This window comes from Heterocephalus glaber, unplaced genomic scaffold (assembly GCF_053883595.1).
Source record: "Heterocephalus glaber isolate CG9 unplaced genomic scaffold, H.glaber_assembly_v1.0 deba00001561, whole genome shotgun sequence".
In the NCBI taxonomy this organism is placed as follows: domain Eukaryota; kingdom Metazoa; phylum Chordata; class Mammalia; order Rodentia; family Bathyergidae; genus Heterocephalus; species Heterocephalus glaber.
The window spans coordinates 14,158,746-14,179,571 of record NW_028258349.1 but is presented as its reverse complement, the minus strand read 5'-3'; the positions used below and the strand labels follow the sequence as shown (position 1 = coordinate 14,179,571).

At 46.5% G+C, this 20,826-nt stretch overlaps 1 protein-coding gene across 6 annotated transcripts in view; it reads right to left on the bottom strand.

Annotated features, from left to right (window-relative positions):
* Actn4 (actinin alpha 4) overlaps positions 1–18,888 on the bottom strand; it is a 71,796-nt gene extending 52,908 nt beyond the window's left edge. For 5 of the 6 annotated variants that reach the window (XM_004859057.3, XM_004859060.4, XM_004859058.4 and 2 more), the window contains exon 1: positions 18,593–18,880. In XM_004859057.3, coding sequence (XP_004859114.1) covers positions 18,593–18,754 — 162 coding nt within the window. In that variant the 5' untranslated portion in view covers positions 18,755–18,880. Of the gene's footprint in view, positions 1–18,592 lie in introns of all 6 variants that reach the window. The other variant, XM_004859059.4, reaches the window with a different exon arrangement.
* Between the last annotated feature and the right edge of the window lie 1,938 nt (positions 18,889–20,826).

Genomic DNA, 20,826 nt, shown 5'->3' with positions numbered 1-20,826 from the left:
CAACAGTTTCTAACCCAGGAAGTAAGGAAAGGCTGGATACAGAGGTGGCTGCTCAACCCTATGAAACCACAAATCAAGAACCAAACACCCAGGACTGTGCTGGGTGTGATGGCACATGCCTGTAATTCTAGTACTCCTGGAGGCTGAGGCAGGAGGACTGCAAGTTTGAGCCTGGCCTGGGCAACTTAGTGAAACCTTGTCTCAAAATAAAGTCTGGGTATTATAGACAGCTAAATTAGGTAGAAATATTATAGGCAGTCAGACAGGGATAGGCCCTCGAGGGAGTCAGTGCAGAAGATGAGGACACATTACAACTGTTGTTGGAGGCCCATCTGCTGGAGGCCAGGCCTTGAGATAAAAACAGAAAGACCAGGCCTACATACCACCCCAGGGGATAAGATAAATGGTATCACCTGGTCCAAAGTCTAGATAAACATCAGTCACTCTGGTGGGTGACCAGGACCTCCTGATCTATCCCTTCCTAAAGAAGGTCTTTGTTCTTTCCATGTACACTTGCTGTGTGACCTTCTTCCCCATTGGATCAATATTACCTAAGCAGCTATGCTTGTAATCTTATTGGTTGACCCACGTTGTATCCACCTTGTGATTCTGCTCCATAAAACGCCCTTTGAGAAGTGGGTACCTTTGAGAAGTTGGCAACCCACTTTCAGGTCTCTCAGGAACTATCTCTTTCAATAAATATTTCTTACTCTTAACCTCTGTTGTTCCTTAGAACTCATTCTTCGATTCTGGAGAACCCAAACTCAGTGTATCTGACATCTAGCAGGTTGAGAGTTGTATTATTTCTCTTATATCTTGGGAATGTAGCTTAGTGCAAAGACCCTGAGTTTAATTCCCAATACTGGGGAAAAAATATTAACAGATCACAGGATGTGAACTACAGGAAATATGCATGGTTCTCTTCTTTCATTCTCAAACTTCCTTCTAAAGCTGTTGGGATATTAGGGAAGGGTGGCACTCTAACTGTATCTGGATCTTGCATTAGCATTTCTAAGGCCAATGGCTCCATCAAGAAAAACAGACTATGCAAAGCATGAAAGGAGACACCACATTACAGCGTCATCTGAGTAATCGACTATAGTTTATTTGGAATTCTAAGGAACAGGCACCTCAAAAGAAATAACTTTCCTTAACCAAGCTTGGATCTTCTTATGACTGCCTTCTGCCATATAAATAGTAAGCCAGCTTGCATATTTTGCATTAATGTCTTCATGCAGGGCTGCTTGGAGTTTATTTTTGTTGCTTTCATTTTAAGATTGTGTTTATGCCTTTCTGTTAGACTTCCAGCCAGTGGAAAAATGACAAGATGCAAAGCTTGTCCTTTTTTCGGAAACAGTCCAGACGGTTCCTGGAGGCACATGGGAAGATTAACAACTTATAGATGCCAACTCGTTGGCACTGGGTAGCTTTCCAAAATTTTTTTTTCATGGAAGAAGCAGATATATCAAACTAGTCGTGTGTGTCAGTTTCCGTAATTCCTAAAGACAGAGTAAGTGGTTGCTTAGTGCCTAACTACTTGCTACACTGCCTGTGGGTGACAAATTCCACACTATAACAGCTACTTAACCAAAGCACTAAATGGGAAATGGCTCAGAAAAGACTTGTCTCCAAAAAAGCACCAGCACTTCAAGGAGCAAGCATAGTAAGGACTTTTTTTTTTTAATTTAGAAAAACAAGGAAAGTCTAAGCTAAGAATATTTCCAGGACCCTCCCTTGTGATTTCTCCCTCACTCAGCTTTTTACTTGACCTGTTTCTTCTAGAGACAGCTAAACACACACTCAAAAACTTATTTTTTAATCCCATAACCCTCCTCCCTCAAGGCCAGAGGCTTGGTGGTGACAGCCTCAAACAATGACATCACCCCAGGTTTGCCTCCTTGGGAGGGTCACCAATATTGTTCACAGTGAATTTCCTGTAAAGGCTCTTAAGACAGGAAACTAGCCCTGTGCCTGAGTCTTGCCTGTTCTGAGCCATCCTGTCAGGTCAAAACAAAAGCTTTCTGTGTTTTACACACACACACACACACACACACACACACACACACACCCCTGCATTTTTTAATGAGTACCTTAATTACAAGCTAAGGAAATAGATATATTTACAGATGACCTCATGCTTGCTGATAATTAGCAATTTGAAAGACCTGGTACATCCCTGGGCCCTGTTCTGTCTCCTCCAACCCCTCCTCCAGCATTCAGGTTAATTATGAAGCTTGACCTTCCAAAACAAATGGAAGGTTTGGCCCAGTGGGCTCCTCCTGCAGGGCTCCCATCACAAAGAGGCTTTTCTCCCCCACCACCTCATCCAGTCCAGAATGGAAAGTGTTTCAGAGAGGGCTGACTTGCCTGGGATAATGATGTAGGAGGGGTGAAAGGTTTTGGGGGCCTTTTTTGGGGGGGGGGGCTCAGTCTATCTAAACGTTAACAAGTTTTAATTAACACCAGCGATGGGCCAAGGATTTAGCTCAGTGGTTTCGCTTCCTGCTGCGCCAAGCACAAGGACCTGAGTTCAATCCCCGGTACCAAAACAAAAAATTAACACCGGTGATAATTTAGCCCTGGGAGAGTCGGGGGAAGAAAACTGCTCATCTCAGAGTTAAGAAGTGTTTGGAGGAAAAAAAAAAAAAAGTGTTTGGATCTGCACAGTCCCCACACTGCTGAGGGGAGATGCTCAGATGCTCGGTGAGGGCTCCCACTGCAGACTTCCCTTTGTACTCTGTGTTCTCCTGGCATGCAAATCCCACAACTGGAGGTGCAGCTGACACAGGCTGTACTTTCCACACACGTTTTTATGCTAGAGGGGTGTCAACAGCTTGATTTGGAAAAAGCAAGCCGGGTGGCCCTCCCTCAGGGTCCTGGCTGCCACCAACAATGGGAGCTCCTGAAAAAGGCTGCCCTGCTGTCCCCCATCCCCCAGTCAGTTGTCACTCTGCTGTAACTTTTTCCAAATTTGCTGCAGGCCTGAGCCCTGTTAGGGGAGAGGCTGGGAGGCGGACATTCTCCTCATTCTTTTGCCTTATTAGGCTGTGAATTTGATTGCTTTTGGGGGGGATAGGGGCTAAACTGAGGAATGCCATCAGGAAGTGATCCTGGGAAAGGGGGGCCCTGGAGGAAGAAGAAAAGAATGGAGTCACAGGCGTAAGAAGTACCATGGGGAAGTAGACCTGGTAGGGACATGGCTCCTCTAGGTCATCCAGAGAGTCCCACATTCAGGGTCAACAGCTGGACACAGGTTCCTGAGTACAAGCTCCTGCGTACCTCTTGGCCCCATTTGACAGCTTTTCTGGGCAGTTATTTTGGGGTTATCAGTGGGAAGTTCTTCCTGTTTCCACATCAGTTAGCAGCTGAAGAGAAGGCGGTAGACTCCAGGCTGTGGGTTGTTTCTAACTTGAGTCTACAGAAATTTTTGCTCTGCTGTGCTCTGTGCTCTGCTTTGCTTTGAAGGGACAGAAAAAGGAGGAGACCCAGGGAAAAATCCCCTCAGCTGATGGCAAACTTAAGTTTCCAAACAACCCTTCCTGGCACTGCCTATGCTCATCCAGACACAAAACCATTCAGGGCTCAAAACTCTGAAACAAGAAGCCACTTCCCAGATAACGAGGCCCAGATGGATGCAGAAGCTGGGAAGGACTACACTGTGTCACTTGCAGCCCAAGTGCGTGTTGCCACTTGATGGAGGATGCTCCTTTGAAGTTGCTGGCTGGGTTTAGGCTCTGGAACTCCCTGGGGGAAAACTTCAGGAAAGGGGGTAGATGTTTGGGTTTTCCACTGCGCTGCACATTTCAGGAGGTGCTTTCAACCTCTTTGAAGAGGAGACTACAACAGCTGACCACACCTGGGTGCAGGATGGAAGCTGCTGAAATAATTATTGAGCACTTACAATGTGCCAGGCACTGTGCCAAATGCTTTGCACACAATATTTCGTTTAGTCTCAAAATCATCTTGTGAGGTAGAAGGATGCCCCTTTTCAGAGGATGACAGAGACTTGCCCAGGGCAGGCAGCCCTTGGGGGAGAGGTACAGGAAGAAGAGAGCCCAGGTCTGTCTCCCTGCTCCCCTCCCATACCTTTCATTGCCTCCTGACCTGAAGTGGACACAGGGTTACCAAAAGGACTTTCCCACAGGTGTTTGTGGTGCTCAACACTGCCTCCCAGGGTGCAGCTGCTGGGCGTAGAGACAGCTCATATCCCAGCGTCATCTGAGCCACTGTGCAGGCTGCTATCTGCTAACCCACCAGCTGAGCCAACTGTCCTGCAGATCCTGTGTTCATGCAAGAAACTTTGACCTGCATTTTCTGCAGCTTCTCCCCCAGAAACCTCTCTCAAATGGAGGTGAAGCAACACATTCCCCAACTACAAGTAATCAACTCCAAATTCTCTTTTCAATGAATGCCCACCTCCCTAACATTATGCTTTCAAAAAAAGGGAAAAGTGGGGGGAAGGTCCACACATCTACAATCTCAGCACTCAGGAGGCTGAGGCAGGAGGATCGTCACACAAATTCAAGGCTAGCTTGGACTACAGTGAATTCAAGGCCAACTTGAACTACATAGAACCTGTCCCAAAAAATAAAGAAAAGCAGGGGAGGGAGAAGCACCTAATAAGACCCTGCCTGGAAGCCTCAAGGAGGCAGAGAAGGAAACAGAAACTGGCTGGGCTAATATCCTCCAGCCCTATCTCCCCAATGGCATCAGGCCACAGAGATTAGCTCAATCTAGGTGACACTTGCCACCTTCACCAAATCCCTCTATGGTAAATCTATCTATCAATACCAGGCAATCTAAAAGACGAAGGCCAGGTTCTACTGGAAGATTCAGTCACTATTTCACTTTCTTGAGCTGAACTATATCTTAGTTTTCATGCAACATCTGCAGTGGGAGGGAACCCACCTGAAATCACATGGGAAAGGAAAGGTGTGGCTACCTATGCTAACCTAATCTCACAATGGCAAGAATGCAGCTTGAGGATGTTAAATTTTGGGAAAGGACATCAAGAGCATTGCAGTACTTGAGTCACATATTTGGCCATGAGCAAATGAATGAATGTTGTTAATAAAAAAAAAAGAAAGAAAGAAAAAAGTGAAGCATTTCCTGGGATAGGAACTCTAAAGTTCCACAAGCCAGCTCTAAAGCCATTTATTTTTAAAAAGAGTAACACATGGGGGATTAGCAAGAATATATTCTGAAGGAGTACAATGCTGGGCTACCCTTGACACAGGGACAGCATACTACCTGAGGCACATCCAGCAGCCACCTGCCGGCATCTCTGGGCTCTCGGGACAGAACAGCCATTCCCAGTAAGAGCGGTCACTGGGAGCAGGAGGCAATGTGCAACCCCACACACTCTGAGGAGATACCGAGGCACAGGGCTTGAAGAGACCCTGGGACATAAGTCTCTCCTGTTCCTTTGTTTGAAATCGTGCTTATTTTGAGAAAACCATCAGCAAGGGGACAGCAAACATCTCAAATGGTAGACGGAGCAGACTCTCAAGCAGAGAGAGCAAGGCTGACCACCTACTCTGTCTGGGAAAGCAGCAGGACCCGTGAGAGACTTGGATTCAGAACTTGGGTCTTGATATTCAGAGGTCCACAGGAGGGCTAAGCATGAGCATGGTACACACCCTTAAAACCTGAAGCTCCCCAAAGACAATGCACATTGTGAGGAAAAACTCGTAGGACTACCTGATAGAGGTTGCTATACTTGGTTGCAAACAGGACCCTCTTACACTTGCCTCCTCTAAACCTCCCACAGCTGAGCAAAGGCCCAACCCTCCTACACACTCACCTCCTTTATGAATGTTTCCATGACAGATCCCACTTGCCCTTATTCACCCCTTTCCTCTCCTAGGACACGGCTACAGTGCTGTGGGCTTGTCAGGGTGCTTCTTAGTGTCCTTCTGAGGTCTCATGTGCCTTTGCTTTCTCCCCAACCACACCGTGAGCTCCTTGAGAGCATGGGCCAAGTCTCCGGTTTCTCTCATACCCCCAAAGGCACAGCGTAGAGCCCTGCTCTGCAGAGAGGCCCAGTGAGGGCTGTTGTCTAGCCCTGGCGGTCATGTTTCTACCTAGTGCTGGACTCCAGAGTCCACGAAGCCCCAACTCATATTACATGAGAAGCTGGTTGGCTGTGAAATGGAAACCCACTCTGGTCAGCAGACAGCAATAGTCATCCTGCTACCCAAGAGGCAACTTTCAAAGGACCCTCCACGTCTTTACAGTGTGATAGAAAGAGGCAGCTCTGCCCCAACAAAGCCATTTCTATCTGTAACAACTTGAAACAGGTTCAGCTCAGTATGAATGCATAATAAGCCACCCACCATGGAAACTTAAGAGCTGTATCCCAAACACAGGGTAAGACTCAATATAATCTGACACATTTTCCATTGCCATAGGTTTTTTTTTCCCCACTCTGAATCAATTTTATAAAGCAGAAGTTTTATTTTCGTATTTCAGGGGATGAGGATAAATCCCCCCCCCATACAGCTACTTAAAAAAGATTTAACAAGTTTACAGGGGTATGCTGCCAGGAGAGTGAAAACCTTGCCATCTTCTTTCCAGCCAAAGCAGCTGCAATGGCTGTGCCATTACAGACAGACTTATTCAATTGCCCTTTGTATCTTGTTGACAGGGAAGATATCTGCTATCAGATCTTGAGGGTAGGGCAGGGAGAATCCCAGTCCAAGTTCATAATACAATCGATTTGAGGAACTTCTTGTTGGATGCTCTGTATAGGTAGGAATGCTATTTTGTGTGTGTGGTTTCTTGAGACAAGATCTCAATGCATAGTTCAGGCTGACCTTGAACTCAGTGTGTAACTCAGGCAGGCCTCAAACTCCTTCCCATCCTCCTGCCTCAGCCACCAGAGTGCTGGATTACAGGACTGGCACGCCCAGGCTGGAGGCAGGAATGCTAAGGATACCCCAAAGCTTTCACTGCTCCTCCCTCTCTGAGTAAAAGCTACAGAACTAGTCTGACAAGCTGCAGTTTCAAATGGGGCGCCACAGGTCTAGTGAAATCCATGAGTTCTTGGATTGGTTTTCAGTACTGTACAGAAAGTTGAATGCCTCAGAGTGAATCACCCTGTATGTCTGTCTCTCTGAACCAGAGCCACCCTACCTCCACCTGACCAAAGGAAATAATGAATAGATAGAAGAGGAATTTAACAAAGAGGGAGGGGACCTAGCAGGAAAGCCAGCTTAAAAATCAGGCTTCTGGGCCAGCGATTTAGATCAGTGGTTCCACTGCCTGCCTGCCCTGCAAGCGCAAGGACAAGAGTTCAATCCCTGGTACCAAAAAAAAAAAAAAAAATCAGGCTTCTAACTTTGAGTAGGGATATTCAACATTTAAAAAAAGCCAAGTGGCATCTCAGGTAGAAAAAGCTTCTTTGTAGAATCAGAGGGGGCCATAACTTGTTCACATAATAGAAGTTAAGCTTTCTGAAAGAGTACACTACAAAACCATGAGTACAGTGCTGTAAAACTGAATTCAAAAGTTACCAAGGCTTTAATCAAACACAGGTGCCTACTGCAGCAATGATGACAGAGATAATTGAAGCTTTTGGTTTAATGTTCTGCAGTCCTAGACTTTCCACTTTAGAAGTCTGGTTTGGCCTGTCCAGGGGGCCTGGGAAGAAAGGGGTACAGTGCCAGAGTTCTGGAACCATGAGGCTCCTGAGTTACTGGACTCAATCTAGACCTCAGCACTATTTTTTTTGGTACCGGAGATCGAACTCGGGTCCTTGCGCTTGCGCAGCAGGCAGCGAAACCACTGAGCTAAATCTCCGGCCCTCCTTAGCACTTTTAACAACCAAACTCTGAGATCTGGGTGTGCCCATCTCTTCCCCTTGCCCTGTTCTGGCGAGTCTGGCCTTCCCTCTCCTCCTCAGGGCCTCTGCACTCAGGTTCCCACTGATGAGAATAGCCCTCCCTAGTGCTCTCCTGGTTCTCTCTTCCTCATTCATTAGGGAACCGCTGAATCCCATCTCTTCAGAGACCTTCCTCTCCAGTTAATGTACCCACTCTGCACCCTCCTGCCCTCACCACCCTCTCCCAAAACCATTCCTGGTCACTGGAATACAGTGAAGTGTAGAAATAAGACATAAACTTGAAGCTGACCCTTCTAGGCTGAAGTCCTGGCACTGTCACCTGGGCCAGTGCTTTAACTGTCCAGGAGTCCATTTCTGCATGCATTCTGCAAAGGTAATAACACCCACCTCAGGAGGTGAGCTATATCTCGTGGCCATATGTCGGTCAGTTCATGTGAAGCACCTGAAATAGTGTCTTGCAAAAGCAAAATACTAGCTGCTATTACTATTTAATTTATAGCACCTAATCCTACCTGAAGTTATTTTATTATTTAGATGTTTGTCTGCCTCCTCATCAACAGATCAAAAACATATAAAAAAGAGGGCCGGAGGGCACCACGCCTGCCTCCTGAGCACAAGGTCCTGAGTTTGATCCCTGGTACCACCAAAAAGAGATGGAAGATAGTTGGCATTTGGTCATCTGACTTCCTTGGTGGTCACTGCCCAAAGACCCTCACAGTCTCACATAACTGAACTCACAGAGCTTGAAGTCTCATGTTTAAACTATGCTTGGAATGTCTGATAGGAACATGCACTTATTTTTAGGCACAAAACTTGTCTCCTAAGCTAACCCTGTGGCCCCAGAGCAGGCCGTATTTGGCAAGGATTGTTCTGTGCTTGTTTATTAAAGAGACCCAGAACTTTCTCAACTCTCAAGTAGCTGCTCAGAGAACTCAGGGCACTGTGAGTCTGTTGTTTTTGTGGTCAAAGCTTGTTCCCTCTGAAATCTAGGCGGTGGTTCTGTTCAGAGGGTAGGAGCAGAGGGTCTGCTCCCTCTCCCTTATCTTCTGCAACTTTGAGCTGTAACCTATAACTAATCACCCCTAAATTGTTTAACAGCTCTGAAACGCCTGAATTCTCTTCTACGGTTTGTCCCTTGTGGTTGAGATAGGAAAAGTTACAAAGGGAGAGGAAAAACTAGCTTCAAAAAATTGCCAAGAAAGGCCAAGGATTTAGCTCAGTGGTTTCGTCACCTGCTGCACAAGCGAAAGGACCTGAGCTTGATCCCCGGTACAAAAAAAAAAAAAAAAAATTGCCAAGAAGACCCTTCCCTAACTGGCCTAGGTATTTCCTCTCACCCTGTCCCGAGATACAGTGGTAGGTGATTAAAGCCGACATCCTGAAAAAGACATCGTGATACAAGCCTTTCTGTTTAATAGCAAGTCAAATTCCAGCACAGTCTTGGCAGCAAAGGAAGGAAGGAAGGAAGGAAAGAAGGGAGGGAAGGAGGGAGAGAGGGAGAGGAAGGAAGGAAGGAAGGAAGGAAGGAAGGAAGGAAGAAAGAAAGAAAGAAAGAAAGAAAGAAAGAAAGAAAGAAAGAAAGAAAGAAAGAAAGAAAGAAAAGAAAGAAAGAAAGGGCGAGCCTCACAGTCCTGGTGATGTTTACTGTCTGGATACTTTCCAGGACTTGAAAATCTGAATCATGACTGGTTAGCAGACAGCCTGTAAGAAGGGTCGATTCATCAGACTGCCCTTAAAACCAGCCTGGCAAGTTGGCTGCTTCCAGACCTTTTGGATTTGGAACCAAGTTTACTTCATAGGCCAGAACTGGAAGATCATACAAGTCTTAAAGTAAAAACTGAAACAACAAAGACAACCTGATCCTTCCAAATGCAAGCAACAACAACAACAACAAAAAATACAAGCCAGATCCAGTAACAGCTAAAGAGGTACTTTGTGGAAGCACTTAATAGTTTCAGACATATAGCTTAATGGAAAGCCACTCCTTTTCTTAAAGTAAAGGAGGGGAGTGATAGGAAGAAAAGTTTATTTACTGACAGAGTTGGGAGCATGTGGATTTTTAAAAAAATGTTACTTGTACTTCAGATTTGATGGAAACTTTAGAGTTCTTTTTATTGTCAATGTTTGTGAAATCAGGCAAAAGATGCAGATACATTTTGCCTTTTGCCCTACTATTAATAAGTCACATAGCTGAGATTCCAACTGTAAATGCCTAGAGCAGTGGTGGCGTACCTATGGCACAAGTGGATGTTATCATTGAAAGCACTAAAAGGTTCCCCATCACTGGCCTAGGGGAAAAAGCACATGGACTGGTCACAAAGTCATCAGCTGCTTCAAATGCACACCGCTTTTATCAATAAAGTAGTGGACTGGCCCAATGTCTCACCAGAGGACAGAGACCTCTATCCTCCTTCCCAAGATGGCCACTATGAATGAGGGTGTTATCTCAGACCGCCTGACTGCAGCAGCTTTTTGTTTATTTGTTTGAGACAGGGTCTCAGTCTATAATTCTGGCTGGCCTTCAATTCACTGTCTAGCCCAGGCTGGCCTCAAACTTGTGGCAATCCTCCTGCCTCAGCCTCTGGAGTGCTGGGATTAAAGGCATGTGCCACCACACCCAGTGGACAGCAACTTTTTTTCAGCCCAGGGACCCAACACTGCATTAGTCCTGTCTCTGGGCATGGTGGCACTCCCCAAAACAGTAAGCAGGCAACACAGTTTCTATGGTAAACTAAACACCTGTTACTCACACCCAGATTTAGACAGATCACAGAGGACCGATACATTAACCTTTTACACCTTAACAGAAGGAAGTCAGCTTCTAGCACTGCCTTTGGTTCTTGGCCATGGAAGGCCTGTTATTCTGATAATTCAAGGTACAGACCCTTACCTCCTCTTACAGTGGCACCCCCCTCAAACAATGTCCCAGTAATACCTGGAGTGGGAATCACCTGCAAACCTCCTTCCAACCTCAAACTGGTCTTTCTCCACCACCAAAACGAAGCACATGAAAGGTATGCATTTATTTCACTTCCTGTCATGCCCTCATTCTAGATGCTGCTAATTAAGACGTTCTTAGAACTGAAATCAGTCATTACTACTCAGAAGGTGAAATAAAGAAACTCTTTATCTTGGGCTTTTAGGAGATTAAAACCAAACTTGCTCTCCCTTTGGACTTGGAGGAGTAAGATATATTGGCTATTTCCGATCCACTGTGGCTTCCACCCACACCCAAAAGCCATCAGACAGGGGGGTAAAAGATGAAAAGAAAAACCCACTAGAAAGCCAGCAACAGACATCACTCAACCCTACACCTTTGGGGGGAAACTAAAAAGCATAAAACAAACCACAAAGTCTTCTTTATTCCTGTCTGAAGCTCAACACACAAATGCTATTGTACTGCTGTGTTCTAGCATCCCATTCAATCATTGCAACACCGGCAATGATATTTCCCAAGTCAACTTCACCGTGTTCCACAGGGCCGTAACTGCCACTTGCAACTCCTGCTCCCTGTCCATTTCGACTGGAAAACAAGGAATGTGTTCTGCTCTGAGATCTGGGAGAAAAACATTTAAATAAGCCTTTCTTAACCCAGCAGCAGAATACCACTTTCCTTTCAGAATGTAGGGCTCAAATATACCATGGGACAGCAGTATGCTTTATTGATGGGAGCAGCAAAACTTTAAGAAAACTGCAGCCTTTTAAAAGCTGCATGAGGAGCAAGTGATAAAACCCACAATACTTACATTTACAATGTGGTCTGGTTTCTTAAAAAATCAAAACCTAAAAAAAGCCCTAACACTTGAAAGTAAAGATGGACAAAGTTAACATCCAACCATGAGTAATATGTTCAATTCTAGTAGGGCAGGATATTGCAAAGGGCAAGGGGCTACGTGTCCCAGGTAAGTCAATGCCCTGCCTCCCTCCACAGACGTTTCCACAGTCAGAGAGTTTTTCAAAGTGTGGCGTACACAATGGGAGATTTTAAAAATTATCGACATACTACATCATACTGAGAGGGTTAATCCTTTTGATTCGCTTGTAAACCTGGGACTTGAAAGAAAAGGTCTCAGCTTGGTACTGGGGGTCTTTAGCACCTCAGCATCACATGCCAATCTCTTTTTAACAAGGGGAGAAGCCAAAGCTTCCTAGCTGTTTTGCTTTCTTTTTTTTGTTTTTTTTGAGACAGGGTCTCACTATGTAGTTCAGGGTGGCCTTGAACTCACAGGGATCCTCCTGCGTTGGCCTCCACGCCCGGCTATTTTGCTTTCAATATGCTAATTTTTGCAGTTTCTTTCTATTTATGACCAGGGAAGCTAGGTTTTCCATTTACCATATTCACATTAATTTTCCCTTTAACATTTACATTAAAAATTCAAATTGACTTAATGATAACTATTAAATATATAAAAAGTGAGTATAAAAAAAATCACACTGATGTTGAAGAAGCAGAGACCAGCATAGACAGAATGGTCTGGCTGGAGCAGGGAATGGTGGTACATGCCAGTACTCTGGAGGCTGAGGCAGGAGAATTAACAGTTCGATACCAGGGCTGGAGAGTTGGCTCAGTGGTTCCGCCACCTGCCTTGCAAGCACAAGGTCCTGAGTTTGATCCCCCATACCAAAAAAAACCAGTTCAAGGCCAACTGGCTACATAGTCTTAAAAAAATATGCTCCTCTTATGGGGGGGGCGGTACTGGGGATTGAACTCAGGACCTTGCGCTTGCCAGGCAGACGCGGTGCCACTGAGCTACACGCCTGGCCCATGGTCCCTCACTCTTAAGGAGAGAGGTGTGTGTGTGTATGGAGAGGGTCTCCATCCCAGGAAGGCAGGAGCCAGCAACAGGTGGCAAATAACAAATCCCAAGTAAATCCAATCTGTTGGCTTTTAGATAACACTTCAATATATCAAATGTAAGGAAAGGGTCACTGGCCTCTTTCAGAGTAACTGCAGGTTAAATGAAATGGAAGGCAACCATGTTACCACAAGCAGTTTTTAGACTTTCCATGGACATTCCAAGTTAATGCCTCTGTTGTTTACAAAGGAAGAGGGGAGATGAAAGAACACAACCAAAAAAGGCACAACACCAAGACAAATGTCTCGGGGATTTTTATAATGCCAGGAAGACTCTCGACTAGGATAAAATTGTATACAATGATTTAACTTTCTAGAAAATTCCGGTCCTTTCTTTCCCAGCCAGCTGGTTTACCACCTGCCCCCCCGCCCCATCAATCTTTTAAGTGGAGGCTGGAATTCACAACGGTTAGGTTTCTCTTTAATTCAATGAACCTTACACTCCTTGATACCTGGGATACAGACTAAAATGTAACTCATAAACCTTCTTGAAGAAAAGTAAGTGATACTCGTAGCCACTTTCAGACACTCTATAACAAATTCTGGCGCCTACACTGCCAACACTGTAAAACTAAGTTTCCTTATAACTCTTCTTTGATGTTTCAAAGTTTAAACGGGTCCTAAAGGAGACTAATCTTGGGCTCTCAAACTACCCATGAAATAAAGACTTCTTTCACACTTGCATGGATGATGGTATTTGTATCTGTTCAAGAAGAGACTTCCGTCTATCCTTTAATAGGTCAGTGTTTCAGTTCCCTCAGCCATTGAATTACCAACTTGCTATCACTTGCCTCTTATTTCCATGAAAAAAGAAAAGGAGAGGAGAAGTCTAAACAAGGTAACATGAGTGTTTTGTTAGTCTGTAAACTAAATACATAAATAAAGGGAAAGGGAATGGAAGGAAACTGAGGGAAGGGAGTTCAGTGTGACAGCTGAGAATATGGACATCACTGAGTAAAGACAACAAGGGTAAAGCTGGAAGAAACACTGATCTAAAATATACTAAATGCCAGGAAGGAGATCAACATGTTGATATTCTGGCTATTCAGAAACTTGAATAAGCAAGGGGTACTAAAGCAAAATAGCTGTTTGCTAATTTTCCCTCCTTTCTTCCCTTCAAAACATAGGAGCAGCAGAGATTATGTTTTTGAAGAACAACCCTAAGATGTGGTCAAAAGCTTGTGCAGTTCCCAGCACACTATAAATCAATATAGCAAAAGCCTTAAGTGTTCATCAACAGTCTCAAATTCCCTGGGCCTACCCAAATCAATTCTTTTTTGGCTCCACTCTCCCTGCTGTGATCTGCTAGATAGCACTGGCAGATAACTTGTGCTACGCACTCAGTTAACTCTGAAAAGGGTGCTGTCTGGCCAAAGACTGCCATGACTGGATAATGTGTCCAAACAGAGGTTTAGTTAGATTAGAATCCAGGCTGGTCCCTGCTCCCGTGCCCCATTCTGATTAAGAGGACATGTTGAGAGTACAAAGCTACCTTTTTCTTTTCTTTTCTTTTCCTTTTTTGGTTTTTTGAGACAAGGTCTTGCTTTGTCGTCCCAGGTGGCCTTGAACTTTTGAGATCCTCCAGCCTCAGCCTCCCAAGTTGTGGGATTACAGGTGTTCGCCACACCTGGCTACAAGGCTGCATTTTAACTGACTCCCTGACTGCATCTCACCTGGACATGAAGACTCAACCTCATTTCCTGGATTATTTCCTCCAACTTTTTTTTTTTCTCCCCTCTGGTACAGGGATGGAACTCGGGACTTTGCACTTGCGAGGCAGGTGGTGGAACCACTGAGCTAAATCCCCGGCCCTCCTCCAGCATTTTTACCTAACTTTCCAACAAGGGAGCCCATTTGAGGCCTAGAGACTGGCTACCATTAAATGACAGCTTGTAGCATTAGTTCTAAATGGAAAGTGAGTCAGCTCCTTGGTGCGAAAGTACCCTCCCTGTTGGTCTGGGAAACCAGAAGCAGGGTGGATGTTTCAAGGGGCGAAGGGCAATCCCAGGCCCACACCCTGAACTGCCTAAAATTAGGTGAAGTAGCAGGCACCACTCCACAGCTGTCAGATCTCAACTCCCAACCAGGAGTGTTGGGCCTTGAGCCCCCAGGCCATCCTCCAGTACCTATTTCTTCGGTCATTAGAAAAGTCAATCTAAACCAACATGTTCTGAGGGAAGGGACAGAATGCTAGCAGCTGAGTAGCTTTCCCCATACCTCTCCCAAGAGGGCATGCAGAGTATACTTGCCCCTTTCACATATTTATACACTTATTTCTGGAGAACAACTGGTATCTTTTTTTTCTAAGTGTGTTATTCAATTTTAAAAACTCCTAAACTTCTTTTAGCTGGGTCCTAAAAGGCAAACAAGAGTAATGGAACAAAATAACAGATGGCTATTTTAGGGCCTCCATCACTGGGGAAAGAAAGAAAGAAAAGAAAGAAAGCAAGAAAGAAAGGGGGGGGAGGGAGGAAGGGAGGAAGGGAGAAGGAGGGAGGGTGGGAAGGAAGGAAGGAAGGAAAAAGAAAAGAAAGAAAAGAAAAAGAAAGAAAAGACAAGACCTACTTGGAGAAACACAAAATCAGAACTTTCAAATAATTAACTCACACCTAAAAGAGCCCTAGCCAAAGGTCGGGGTCTAAACAGAGGCCCTGCAAATAAAGATGTTTCTGTAAACACACAGGCTTAGCAAACAAGGTCTGTCCTCCTGCTGTGATGAGAAGTCATGGGGTAACTGTCAAAAGATCTCAGCCTTCCACGAAAGTGGGGCGGTGTGGAAAGGCTACTCAGGCCCCTTTTAGAAACTGGAGATGGGTACTGAGGACTGTAATTGCTCAAGAATTTACTCACATGCCTGTAATCTCAGCTACTCTGGAGGCTAAGGAGGGAGGATCACCTGAATCCAGGACATATTTTTTTTCCTCAAAGACCAGTCCAGTCTTTCTTCATCCCCCCAGGAAAATATTCCAAACCTTCCCATGTAAAAACTGTTGCATAACCTACTTATTTACATAATGGCTTAGTTCTAGGGGGCCCCTAGAAGTCAGAGCAAAGGGCATTCAGTTAGACGTGAGACACATACTCAGTTGGGCCAAACCCTACTGCAGCTGTTCTGGACCCAGAATTCAAAGTATATGACTATGCATGTACAAGACCGTCACTCCTTCTATGCCCAGTGGATTGGCCTTGGAGAGGCAAGCAGAGCAATCTGTCATTCCCTAAAGAAACATTACAACATAGAAAAAGACCAGCCAGCCCATATAGGATGAGGGTGAAAGGTTCTCCTGGAAGAGAACAGAACAAAACGCTGTACTCCTTTCCATTACTCCTTCCCCATGTCATAAAGGATCCTGACCCCACAGGGGAAAGGGCACAGAGGTGCAGCAATACTTTTCCCCTATAGAACAGCTAAGTGTAAATATTTGCTGGAACAGATATAAGGCAGGGCATATTAGATCCTGATCCTTACTGAGAATTTAAAGCAGCTGGTTCTAGAGAACACTGTGAGCCACCCTTACTTGCAAACTTGCCTGGCCCCAGAGGAAGGGAGCTGGGGAGTAGGAAGGAGAAGGCCACAATGCATGGAGGCCTTGGGGTTCTGGTGAGACCTAGTTCCCGCCCAGGGTTCAGTGTGGCAGCCTCACCCTGTGAGCAAGGGAGACTAACCACGAAGAAAGACACACCCTAACTCTCAAGAGGGAGGAGAACAGAGCTAGCAAACAGAGGCACTTGGGTAGTAGTAGAAGACAGGAAAAGGAAGGTCTCCTACTAGCACTACCTGAGAAAAAAGGGCTGGGGCTCATTGTCACAAGCACTTAGAGATGGAAAAGTCAGATCCAAGGCATTCTCAAAAATGACACTGTGGCTCCTGTTCCCCTCCTAATTTTCCAAGCCTCTTGGCAACCCTCACCCTTTTACAACCTTGCACTGTCTCAAGCAATAAATTACTGTTGGGGGCTCCAGACTGATCTCCCCTTCCCCTCAAAATGCATTTCAACGCCAGCTATCTCAACATGCCTACCCTGAGGTAGGTGGGGCAATGGCAAAGGACACCACCCCAAGAACCCACTGTCACCACCACCACCCCCCCAACAGGACTGATGAGAACATTCAAGCTGACGTTGGTAATTTAGCCAAGGTTATGCCTGGCTCCACCTCAGGCTGCCCTGGAACAGCTGCTCCTCCTACTTTCTCTGCCAGCCTCCAGACTGGGCTGCCTGTGCCAGCCCCAGAACACCAACTCCCACCCACAACACACTTCCAATCATTCTCCACTTTAAAGTCTGCCCCCATGATCCTGAAAAATCTCCACCAACCTCCTCTCCCTCAGCCCCAGGGCCCTCACCCAAAGCCCCACGTCCATACACATCCACCTTTGTGGAATTACCAAGGGTCCTTTTGATATCTTTGCTCATTTTACGAATTACTCTGCAAGATAGAGGATCTTGCACAAGACCACAGGGCCGATGAGTAATATATGAAAGGAAAATCCAAATCTCCATAACACACTAAATGCTTCTAACTTTAAGTACTTGCCACCCTCTTTACACACTACCCTTCTGTATAACCCCCTCCCCACACTCGCCCACTCAACACACTCCTTCCTTTAGCTCTTCCCCCACACCTTCAAGCCCTCTCACGGATCACTCAGAGCTCCCTCTCTCATCTATGTTGGATTATCCGCCCCCAACACACGAACACTCTCCCTGGGCCTCTTGCGCATATTCTGAACTCCCTTTCACGCCTGTGGGTCCCCCAAGTTGCTTCCAAACCCCAAAGTAAACCAGAAAACGCATTCTGCTTTAGGATCCCTTTACCACCCCCTCCCCGACCAAAAAAAACACCATTCTCCCTGGACGCTCACCTCCTCTTCCCAAAATACTCCCCATTCCTTTTTCAGTCTCTTCGTCACACCCTCCCTTTCTAAGGAGACTCATTTTCTGAACCTCACCTCCCTCCCATTATCCGCCATTCCAGTGCACTTTCCCCCCTCACCATTCTCACCTTTGCCTCAGGCTCTTTCAACCCTTCGCTGAACTTCCCAACCTCCTTATCAACTTTCTAGAAACTCCTCTTTAAAATACCTCCAAATACTGTGTCCCCTTTAGCTTCTCCATCCATCATTTCCTTTCATCTATCTCTTCTTTTCTGCACAAGCACCCCAAATAAATCTCATTCCTCCAAAAACATCTTATTCACTGGCCTCTAACTTCTCCCGTCAGCAACTCATCAGACCCTTAGTCCCTCCACACTCCCTTAGCACCCCTACCCACTCTCCCACCCTAAGCCCATGTCTTTTTGGATTTTTTCCCTGACTTAGCTCCTCTATTCCCAAGCTCCCTAGTGCTCCTGTCCCTCTTCAGACTCCGCAACTCTGTGCCCGCCCCCCCATCTTCTGATTTTTCTCTTAGTCCCTACTGGAAGCGCCCAGCCTAAGGCTCCCCCAATTCTGATCTTTCTCAAACTTTTTGTATTCCAAAGAATCCCCTCTATATTCGGGCTCCCAGATCCCTAATTCTACCCGGGCCCACAAATTACCTTCCCAGGCTCCGTCTTCTTCAGCCCTCCCCACCCGTCCTCTGACCTGGATCCCGCCTCAGACCCCAATTCCATTTGAGCCTCTCCCGTCTCCTCGGTTCCCCCAGACCCTCCAAACCATCACCAGAATTCCTGATTCTTTTTTGTAGATTCCCATATTCCCTACCCCGGCACCAATTATTTTTTCACATTCCCAATTCCCTCCTCAAGTTCTACGATTTCTTTTCAGGACTTCAAAGCCCTCTCCAGGCCCGCTAATTCCCGTCAGACCCTGCAATTCCCTCTCGGGACCTCCGATCTCCTCCCCAGCGCGCCCGGCCTCCCTCGGAAGCCCCCCTCCAACCCGTCCCGCACACCTTGCGCTGTTGCTTCTCCCAGGCCGGGTCCAACAGCAGGTCCCGGTCCCAGTCGTCCTCTTGGGCCATGTAGTCGCCCATGCCACCCCCACCGCCAGCGCCATTGCCCGCGCTGCTGGGGCCGTACTGGTACGACTGGTTCGCCGCGTGGTAGTCCACCATTCCGCCGCCTCTCGCTCGACCACCAGCCCGTCCGCTCCCGCCTCAGCTCCCGCCCCTACGCCGGAGCCTCCGCTGCCGCCGCCGCTTCAGCTGCTTCAGCCCGCTCGCCGCCTGCGGCTGCGCAGTGCCTGCCGCGCCTGCGCACTGCGCCGCCGCCGCCGCCCTCCCGCGCGCGCGCACCTGACGAACCCAGACCGCCCCCAGGAGCTCAGCGCCTGCGCAGAATTCAACTCTCCACGCCTTCAACTCGGGTACGAGCCGAGCCGGGCCCGTTCTCGCGCGTGAACGTGCACATCATTCGCTTGCGGGCGAGGCCGGTTCGTGAATGATACGGAAGGCAGTTCTCGACCCTGAGAATTAACCTGCTCTGGCGTGGAATGCATTCTTATTTAGAATTCAAATGCAGCAAGTAATTTATTTATATATTCGTATATTTATTTTTGAAGGTACTGGGAATTGAACCAAGGGACTTCGCACTTTTCTTTTTTCCTTTTCTTTTTTTTTTGGTACCAGGGATCGAACTCGGGACCTTGAGCTTGCGTGGCAGGAGCCAGAACCACTAAGCTAAATGCCCGGCCCTTTCTTCCTTTTCTTTAAAAAAAATTTTTTTTTTCCTTTTCTTCTTTTTTTTGTACCAGGGATCAAACTCAGGTCCTTGCGCTTGCAAGGCAGGCAGTGGAACCACTGAGCTAAATCCCCGGCCCTCCTTTTCATCTTTTTGAGACAGAGTCTCGCTAAATTGCTAAATTGCCTAGGCAGGGATCAAACTTGCCATCATTCTGCTCAGCCACCCAGCATGTGCTACCACTGCCAAAAGCAACAAATATTAGTGCTGGGGATTTAGCTCAGTGGTTCCGACGCCTGCCCTGCAAGCTCAAAGACCTGAGTTCAATCCCTGGTACAAAAATATACATATATATATTGGAAGCCTATTGTGTGCTAGACCATGTTTTATTCATTGTCAATAAAGAAGACAGACCAAAATCTCTGACCTCTGAAACTATCTTCTAGTGAAGAGTGTCAAACAAAATGTTAAGGTTCTGGAGAAAATAACATAAGCTGAAACAAAGTTTTCAGCCTGGGTAGGCTTTATGGTGAAGATGGACATTTGAGCAAAGGCCTGAAGAGCTCACAAAATGGACAGTGGAGCCTGGTGTGGTGGTGCAGACCAACAGTTCCAGCATTTGGGAGACTCAGGCAGGAGAGTCACAGGTTCAGGTCCCTCTTGGGCAATTTAGCAATACCTTATCTCAAAAAATAAAAAGGGCCAGGGATGTAGCTCAGGGAGGGCTTGAGTTCAGTCCCCAGTGCTGGCTGGGAAAAAGAGACATGGGAGGTAGGTTAGACTGGAACAGGTACTGGCTGACTGGGAAGCTAGAGCATTTTGGGGGATGTGTCTGTCTTCATTCATGCAGCAAACGTTAATTGAGCACCTACTATGTGCAAGCTGTACTCCTGGGCACTGGTCATATAGTGGTGAGTGTGATATACTTGTCAGTTATCAAGTGACCTTGTAGTTGGGATGGGCAACTATAAATAAGCAGACAGATATAAATGGCAATGCTACATTAATAAGTATCTCAAAGGTAAATATTCAAAACTGGCCAGGCGTGGTAGTGCACATCTGTAATCCTAGCACATGAGAGGCTGAGGTAGGAGGATAGGTGCAAGTTCGAGACCAGCCTGAACTACGTAGTGAGACCCTGTCTCGAAAAAAGAAAGAAAGATGGGCTGGGGATTTAGCTCAGTGGTTTCACCGCCTGACTAGAAATCGCAAGGACCCAAGTTTGATCCCTGGTACCAGGAAGGAAGGAAGGAAGGAAGGAAGGAAGGATTCAAAGCTGAACTCCTGATCTTCCCCCTAATCCAGATCACCCAACAGTCATCCAGGTCTCAGTTCATGGCCTCGCCATCCTCCAGCTGCTCAGAAAAACCTTGGAGTCATCTTTTATTTCTCCGGCTTTACAGCCTGCATCCTCTGCATCAGGAAATTCTGTTGTCCCATCTCCACTCCCTAGGCAGAACCTACCCACTTCCTCCTGCCCCCGCCCTGTGCCCTACCTGGTTCTGTC